Source organism: Rhagoletis pomonella, unplaced genomic scaffold, assembly GCF_013731165.1.
Source record: "Rhagoletis pomonella isolate Grant_MI unplaced genomic scaffold, Rhpom_1.0 Rhpom_scaffold_00006, whole genome shotgun sequence".
NCBI lineage: Eukaryota > Metazoa > Arthropoda > Insecta > Diptera > Tephritidae > Rhagoletis > Rhagoletis pomonella.
Window position 1 is genome coordinate 459,855 of NW_023458560.1, and position 9,551 is coordinate 469,405.

At 42.3% G+C, this 9,551-nt stretch overlaps 1 protein-coding gene across 1 annotated transcript in view; it reads left to right on the forward strand.

Annotated features, from left to right (window-relative positions):
• Positions 1 to 2,629, forward strand: part of LOC118740297 (conserved oligomeric Golgi complex subunit 5) — a 98,277-nt gene extending 95,648 nt beyond the window's left edge. Inside the window, exons 3-4 of the mRNA XM_036471773.1 lie at positions 476 to 1,552; positions 1,995 to 2,629. Of these exons, the coding sequence (XP_036327666.1) occupies positions 476 to 1,552; positions 1,995 to 2,561 (1,644 nt within the window). The 3' untranslated portion in view covers positions 2,562 to 2,629. The remainder of the gene's footprint in view (positions 1 to 475; positions 1,553 to 1,994) is intronic.
• Positions 2,630 to 9,551: the final 6,922 nt, after the last annotated feature.

Genomic DNA, 9,551 nt, shown 5'->3' on the forward strand with positions numbered 1-9,551 from the left:
AAATCATGTAGCCGGCATAATTTTCTAGTTCATCATATTCCACATCTTTGAAAGTACTGATAAAATCTTCCGCTTCAAAAAAAATATTTCTTCTAGTGATCAGGTAGCATGAATTTGATGAAATGTCATAATTTTATTAAAAGTCAGATGGTTAACAACAACAACGAATGTCATTAAATGAAACTACCTTCTTTTTTGTATCATGCTTATAAATATTTCATGATTAAAATTTTAAATGATTTCACAGTTTGACAGCTCTGTTCTCTACTACTCATTAGCAGTAGAGAACAGGGCGGAGAATTCATACCTCAATTCGCCTTGGTAGAGAATTGTTACAGAAACGAGCTGCAGGTGTTTTATTTATCGTTGTGAACCAAAAAAAAAACCTATTCCATAAAAAACTCGAGCATCGAAAAAATATTGGCACACTTCAGAGATTTCGTCTCATTGTAAACCAAACGTCTTTACTTTACAGATATTTAAAAATTTCAACACATTGCAAAAGTCGCTAGAGAACTTAGTGGCGACATTTATAACTGACTTAGAACAATCACTGAAAGAGTGTTTCGCTGGAACCGACATATCTCTATTGAGTAAAGTCGATGCTCATAACAGCGCATCATCGAAAACAAGGACTGCCATACGTGGTCCTGGAAAAACTCCAATGCTTACAACGACGCAGAACTTTAGAGCAAAGTTTTGGAAATCTCTGCATTGGTTATTGTATGAAGAACTTTCAGAAAGTTGCGAACAAGTAAATCTATTGAAGCGTAGTTTGGATCAAATAAGACAGTTAGGCTTTGATGCCTCCGAATCATACGATGTACATAAACATTTTTGGCAAGCAGTTCAAAAACTTCTACGAAAATCGTTTGCTGAGAGTCCAGGCCATGTAACACAAACGTTGCAAGAAGGCCTGGCAAAGTTACTTACGTCAGCGCGTGGGTTGGAAGAACGCTTGGGTGGTGAATTTTTATTCGAAAAAGATATATTCTTTGCATTTGAGGTGGGATACATAAGCAAGTGCGCCGCCAATATGAAAGCTTCTTTAGCAGGTGTCGATCTTCCCTCAAATGAAACAGTGGATAATTTTATTAGAGTGGCATCAACAGAAATAAGTGCTGCACTAATTGATGCACGCTTAACAAACTCAGTAGCAGCGGTATTTATTTCTTGTGGCCGAGAGCTGTGTACGAGGCTAGAAGCACAAATAAAACTGGGAGCTGATTCTAAACAAGTAGTCGACATTCCAAATTTTCAACAGACGCAGAATGTGCTCTTGGCTAATATTCTATACTACTATAAAGACTCAGTGCGACGCATGTTGTCAGACTTGAAAGTACACTTTTCCAAATCAAAGACTTCTGCAGAGCGAGACATTGTCAAATCGTTGGAACAGTCGAATATTTTAATTAGTACTATACTACAACAGATTATGGATTCCATTTTGTCAACCATAAGTATTATATTGCTTAGCATGCATCGTGAACCTGGACTTAATTCAGAAAAGATTTCCACTTCCGGACCGTCAATGTACATGAAAGAGTTGCAGGTAAGTGTTGCTATAAAATAGGTAAGGAACATAAACTTACTACTATTTTCAAGACAGCAAAAAATTGTTACGAATTGTTACCAGTACTTGTAAAATTATCAGAAAAAGTTATTTAATGCAAACCTGCAAAACCTTGTAACTTACGCCATTTTGACACATTCTGACGATTCAGTTTTGGCGCGCGATTTTTTTCTTTTTGATTGGGAATATTTCCCATCGTCATAAAAGTATAAAATATAAATTAGATTTAAATTGTTCATCTATATTTTCGTTTCACTAATTTGTGATTCATCAAATCATCTGTTTCAAATTTTTAGGGTTATTGAATGCATTTCCAGTAAAAACTTGCAAGTACTGATAACAATTAGTAAAAAATTGTTGATATTGAATAGACCTTTTATTATGTTTTTATCATAATTTGCAAGTTTCACTTCCTTTTCAGAAATTCATAAGTCGCGTCTGGGTAAACCATATCGGTCATTTCGAAGACAAAGAAATAGTATCAAGGTGTGGACACGAATTGGCCAAACGGTGTATAGAACTCTTCGTGCACAATGTAAGTATTTTACGTCCTATTAGTCATGCGGGACGACTACGTTTGAAAAGCGATTGTGCCCACATGGAACAAGCGCTTAGGCCGATTTGCGCCAACTTACCTGATTTAGGAAACCCTGCTCGATTATTGCGTGCTTTGTCGTTCTTAATAGTGCAGCCACCTGAAGAATTGGTAAAACAGAGCATCGGCAGTGAGTCACTGGTGCCTAGCTACATTGTATTATTTCTATTATTTGGACATGCTGGCGCTGAGCTTCAGAGCCCTCATACTACCGCAAATTGGTCGACGGAACGCTTAATCGAGTGGTTGGAGGGTCACACATCATTTCGTGAAAAGTTAGAACTAATATCTGGAGCCTTGCAACGTTATCCAGATCAAGTTAGAAGAAAAAATAGTGAACAATACGATGACTTATATCCGCTCATAGTGGATTTTTTTGAAAAATCTATATAGGCATGACCGTTGACTTGCAATAATAAAGTAGTTTTTTTTATTTCATGGAGATTTTATGATATAATGTATGTTTATGTTTATTATCTTAAAATATAACTGTATCCCTGGAGCAAGGGAAGAAAAACTATATTCAGTAAGCGAAGATAGAGAGAAAATACAAAGATGACAGCTTAGCTTTTGTCAAATAAAAAAGACGGCAATCGGAAGATTAGCTGGCGCGAAAAAAACACACATCTCGCCTTCTCACACAGCAGACAATTTGGAATTTAAATTCGGATATTTGCTTGGCATATCTGCATCTAATCTGCTGCAGTAGCCAGAGCAAAGTTGGGCTATTATTGTCCGTGTCTCCCGAGGCAGACGAAGCTCCGTCTCGTCTATTTCTGGTTGTTGTGTGCCCAGAACGGCATTCACAGGTCTGTAGTCTACGTAACTTGAGACTGACTCCCTGTGAATGCCGCTCAAGGGCCTGTCGGGTCCAGAGGTTGCTTTATGTACCTCTGAACTTCGTCCGTCAGTTCGTAGAGATGCCTCCTGACGTGCCTGGGCGAGGGCTCCTCTGCAAGCGGGTGTCTGTTCGAGTATCCACGTCTGTGGCTCCCTACTAGGAATTGCTTGCAGAGCACTGTGTTGTGCTCCTTTATGGGGAACATTTTCACCTCGTCGTGTAGGTGGTGTTCTGGCGACATCAGAAGGCTTCAGATCACTGTCCGTAGTGCGGTGTTTTGTGCAGACTGTAGCTTCATCCACTGCGTCCTACTGGTCCCCGGCGACCACACTGGTGATGCGTAATTAAGAACCGGCCGGCCAATTGCCTTGTATGTTGCCAGCAACGTTTCTTCATCTTTGCCCCAGGTACTGCCGGCAAGCGACTTGAGGACCTTGTTGCGGCTGTATACTTTGTTGACAATTGCAGTTATGTGCGCAGAGAAGGAGAGCAGACTGTCGAATGTTACTCCGAGTATTTTAGGGTTATTCACCGTCGGGATCGGTGTGTCATCGACGTGAATACCTAGCGGTAGTCTGACCTCCTTCGTTCATGTGGTAAGGTAAATAAGGTCGCAGAGGATTTTGTAGGGGAGAGGGTTAGACTCCTTGCAGTGGAGAAGCGAGAAAGCTCGGAGAGATACCCGTTTACTTTCGAGCACAAGTCATCAATTCCATTGCCAGACGCCATTATCGAACAATCGTCAGCGTAAGAGACAATCGAGACTCACTCTGGTGGTTGAGGGAGCTTGGATATATAAAAGTTAAACAGTAATGGGGAAAGGACACCACCCTGTTAGTTTTCTAGGTTTGCTCGATTTATCTCTAAACAGTACTGACGAGTGTCGACGACTCAGATAATTCGCTGACCACCGTTTCAGTCTTTGTGGTAGTGAGGAGGCCTCTACGTCTTCTAGCAGCGTGTAGTGGCTGACGGTATGAAACGCCTTTGACAGGTCGAACTCTACTAGAATAGTTCTCTCACAGGGGCGGCTGCGGTTAAGACCACGTGGTCTGAGAGTTTATGGCGTTAAGTGCTGTTGTTGTGCTGTGCTTTTTACGGAAACCATGCTGATGCTTCGCTGGGGTCAGGTGGTTCGCAAAATACGGGAGTAGCAATGCCTCTAGTGTCTTCGCTACCGGGGAAAGGAGTGTTATCGGACGATAAGACTCTCCTTTGTTGGCTGGTTTCCCCGATTAGAGCAGTGGGACCACTCCCCATCTTCCAGATGTCTGGAATGACGAGAGTGGCCATTGACAGGCTGAGAACCTTGGAAAAACAGTTACTCCCGCAGGACCCAAATTTTTCAGCATCAGCATGCATATTCCGTCGGGTCTCATGGCTTTGGAAGCTTTCACTTTCCCGATTTCTACCTGAACTTCACCGCTTGGCCTTGTCCACCGGAGGATGCAGTATAAATTGCCGGCTAAAATAGCTCGCGCATCGCTGCGGCTCCGACGAAGCGCGGTCGCCGAAAGTTATTTCAACTCTGTCGTCGCTCGTTTTGAGACGGCCACGGTTGACCAAAGCTTACTCACACCAGAGGTGAAGTCCCCAAGCTGCCGAATCTCCGTGTTGAGATCCCTGATACGGGGATTTCCGGGATCGGCATGACGAGGGTTGTCACGCTCATCGGCTAGGATAGCCGCTTCAGCAGGAAAGTTTGGACGGGGGGTCCGTTATGCAACCTGCTGGTACGAAGCGAGCTGCAGCAGCAGTGACAACCCTGCGGAACTTACGTTCACCTAGGTGAACGTCGGTTGGTTCAGTAAATTCCGCGAAGACTTTCCAATCAGCTTTGGTAAAGTTCATATAGGTCCGGTATTCCGCGGAAGCAAAGTCGGCAGGTTTATCGATCGAGATGACTATGGGCAGATGGTCTGATGCCAAGGTCAGCATAGGTCGCCATGATATGCTGTTTATCAGACCAGCGCTGACTAGTGTTATGTTGGCGAGCTGCAGCAGCTGCCCATAATCCTGGTGGGAGCGTCGTCTTTCATTATACAGAGTGTCGAATCGTCTATCTGCTCAGTCAAGTGTGTTAACCTACGATCGTTTGACAGGCTTGAATGCCACAGATCGCGGTGCGCCCAAAAGTCGCCAAGTACCATACGGTTTTCACCTCTGAGGAGCGCACCTATTTCAGGGTGATATCCTGCCGGGCAGCTGGTGACAGGGGGTATGTACACATTAAATATTTAGAGCTCAACAGCGCCTGACCGGATAGCAATGCCCTGACAGTCTAGGATGTTATCCCTGCGGTCGATGTCTGCTTCTATTAGACGATACTGCACGGTGTGGTGCATTATGAGCGCTGAGCCAGCGCCAGCGAACTCGACGGTGCACATCGTATCCGGCGCAATTCAAGAAGTTACACATCGTCTCTTGGACCGCAGCTATCAATATTCCATGCCTTCTCATGAAGACGTTTGTCTCCTTGATCTTGCTCTGAAGTCCGTTCAGTTAAATTGAACAAGCTTCGTGTGGTTCGGGAGACGTATTGTTATGCATGGGGTGAGGGATGTGTGTTGCCTAACCGTCATAGGCTGTGTGGGCTGCTGTGGGAGGTGCCGCCCTGTGGTGGTAGTCGGTGGTAGTCGACACTCGCAATAGGGGTGCAGAACGTCTTCTCAACACATAATAGCAAGGACGAGTGTTCCCAGATGACAGATTCAATATGCGAGTTTGACGGTAATCCTGATCCCCTAAATGTTTGGAAAAGGCAACTCATTTTCTTTAAAACATCGCATGCTTTCAGTGATGAAGCTAAAATTCTAATTGGAATGAAACTTACGAAAAGGGCATTCGAATGGCTACACTCAAAAGTCGAACACATCGATGCATTGAAAGCTGAAATCGAGCTTATGTATAGGCCCAAGGCAAGCATTGATCAGCGAAAAAGATTTTAAAGTAGATTGTGGAGAAGGGGCGAATCATTTAGAGACTATGCGCACGATTAAATTGTTATCGGTAATCTCATTCCCAGCACAAGCAAAGATATGCTGGAATACTTAATTGAGGTAATACCTGATCGCGTTTTGTGCAATCAGGCTCGAATGCAACAATTCTCCTCGACCGAGTCTATAATTTGATAAAATAGTGTTAAAGGAGCCATCAATTGCAACAGAACGTAGGGCTGACTAAAAGCAAATATGGTGATAACAAGTTCGGCGTCAAAAAGCTTTGCTACAATTGTGGCCAAGCAGATCATATAAGCGCTGTATTCCCAGTAAAGAATCAAGAACCAAAGTGGTTCAGCTGTAACGAACATGGTCACATCGCGTCCAGGTGCCCACAGAAGCGTAAAGTCTCCAAGCAGGCAAATACAGTGATTTACACAGCACGTAAACAGTATTCTTAACCCGTATCGATTGGTAAACGAACGACCGACGCATTGATACTGGAAGAGACCTTACTCTCGTGTGCTATGACGAATACACGAAAATTTGATCGCCGCCGCTATGACCATGCAAATTACGTTTCGCTGGACTGGGGTCCTCATCACATGTAGCAATCGGAGAATTTGATACAACAATATAGGAACCGTCTCTTTCCAATTCGAGTACGTGTAATTTCTGTAAAGATTTCGATTCATCGACTTCTCATTGGAACGGATTTCTTGGAGCAAAGAAACTTCAATGCAAAGAAGGGGTTAATTCTGAAGAAAAATTTGTTTGAAGAGCGGAACGAAGAGGAAATAGATTTATCCCATATCGAAAGCGACGAGATCAAAGCCGAAGTACAGAAGCTAGTCCACGGGTATTAGCCAAAGAAGACGATCGAGACGACTGAGCATGAGGCTCGTGCTTAAGGACAACGAAGCTGTATACCAAAAGGCGATACGACTGTCACCAAATTGAGGACTGGCAAAACAGTGACATCGGTAGACCATCTTCATCTGAATACGCTAGTCCGGTGGTGCTGGCGGAAAAGAAGGATGGTTTTTATCGACTGTGTGTCAACTATCAAAACCGAAAAATAATTAGGGATGGATTTCTTTTGCCTTTGATTGAGGACCATTTGTATCGACTCCAAGGCGCGAAGATGTTCAGCACGTTGGACCTGCAGAACGGATTATTCCAAGTGAACATTGATGAAGCTTGCATAAAATACACCTCACTCATCGTGCCGGACGGGCAGTTTGAATTCTAGCGTGTACCCTTTGGGCTCTGCAACTCAAATCCGTTTTTCAGAGGTACATAAACGCAGTTTTTCGCGAAGCTATCGTGCTGATTTACATGGATGACTTAATAGTCATCTCCGAAGGTTTCATCGATGGCTTGGCGAGATTGAAAAGGGTGTTTGACATGGCGTCTAAAGCAGTTCTAGACATTAACTTGAAAAAGTGCCATTTCTAGACAAAACGCGTGGACTTCTTGGGTCACATCATAGAAGCCGGACCATCTGAAACAAAGATCCAAGCTGTAAAGCGTTTTCCAGAGCCAACGACCATTCGACAAGTGCAAGATTTCCTCTGCTAAAGCGGTTATTTCAGGAATTTCATTCCTGACTGGTCAAGGATTACGCGTCCTTTGTCTAATTTGCTAAGAGTCGGCGTGATCTTCAAATTTGGAGATGCCGAACGACACGCCTTAGGCCCCTATTTTGAGTTGCATTCGATCTTCGACTGTGGTCGAAAGTGCTAAACGAACGAATTTTCATTTGGTATTATGACGCTCATTCGATAAAGAATAACGCTATTGTGAATTTCGCTCTTTTAGGCTGTTCATAATATTATATTTTTCATCGCTAAGAAACTTTGTTTAGAAATCGAGCAAATTAAATAGTGTGCTTCTACATACATATGTATGTAAATTTGCGCAAATTAAAATGAAATAAAAAAGAAAGCGAGTTTACAAAAACGTGGTAAAAATGAGTACAATGCAGTTCTGGTTCAACGATTCGTCAACAGAGGATGAGAACTTAGTAAACTGGCCAGGAGCAAAATGTATTCAACAAAGTGTGATTGATTTTGGCATTGCTCTCATAAGAAACAGGCTATAATGTCAAATTGAAATGAATGTTAACCCATTTGAAAATGTATTTTTTCAAATTTGAATTAAAAAAAAATATACACACAAATTTTCTTAATAAATGTGAAATTGTTAAGAGATAAACCGACGAGAAGAGCAAGTAAGTAGATTTAAGTTTGGTAATAAGTAAATACGTTCGACTTTGCTTAATTATTTAATGTAAGGAAACCAAGATGAAACGGAGCAAAACGTTTGAACGGTGCGCTGTATGCAATAAAAGTCAGGAAACGAAAATAGTGCGATGTTTTAAACCACCTAGTTGCGAATTTAGACGGCAGCGATGGGAAGAAAGCTGTGGTGTTTTACTACGTGATTCATCTCGCGTTTGTGAAAACCACTTCAAGGAAAGTGATGTCCAAATCAAACACTTTCCAATGAGCTCGTTTATACCCATGCGCAGTCCCAATGCATTACGAAACAACTCATACAAGTGAGGATTTAGTACGCGATCAGGATACATTCTTTGTTGATGCCCAAACTCAAACAGACGACTCTTTAGAATGCACGTTGCGAACAGAAATATTTCGGCTTACCGAAATAATTAAACCATGCAAGCAAGTATGGAAGAGCTTAAATTAAAACCGCTCGAAACAAGGTCTTTAATGGAAAACTATTTCGCATGAAAAAACTTCAATTTCCAAATTGTCAGAGTTAAGCTCACATATAAAATTGGTAAAAAATGTAAAATCATACTTTTATAAGTGTCGAATAATGCTTAGTGTTGTATCATTACTATGTATGCATAAGAACACACTCATATAAATATAGCATATAACATAAACGAAAGAACATAATAAAACAGTTCGCAATTGGCAAGCAAAGTGATAGGTTGTAACAGTTGGCGACGAGGACCAAGCACGCGAACGGTCGAACATTTCTTGCGTACAAAGAAAAATGGCACCTACACCGGAGGCTGTAACACCAGCGGCGGTTTTTCAATTTGATGCTTTCAACCCGAATACGACAAGGTGGTCACGTTGGGTGAAACGGTTTGAAACAGCTCTGGTGATATTCAACAGCGATCAGGAAAAAAAGCGTCAATTCTTACTTCATTACATAGGTGCGGCAACATATGATGTCCTCTGCGATAAAATCCTACCACGTACACCAGAAGACATTACGTATACGGAAATCGTTAACACATTGGAGGAGCATTATAACCCAAAACCCAACGAAATTTTGGAGAATTACAGATTCCACTTACGGAAACAGGAAGGCGAGGAATCATGCACGGATTTTTTAATGGCGCTACAAAGGTTAGCGGTCACATGTAAATTCGGAACGTACTTAAATACGGCACTCTGCAACCAATTTGTTTTTGGATTAGCAAGCTCCAAGGTCCAAGGAAGGTTACTGGAAAAGAGAGAGCTCACACTGGATGAAGCCGTTAACATTGCAAAAGCCTACGAAGCAGCAGAAAAAGGCGGGATCGAAATCCGGAACTGCGCAAAGACAAATGAAACAAGCGTA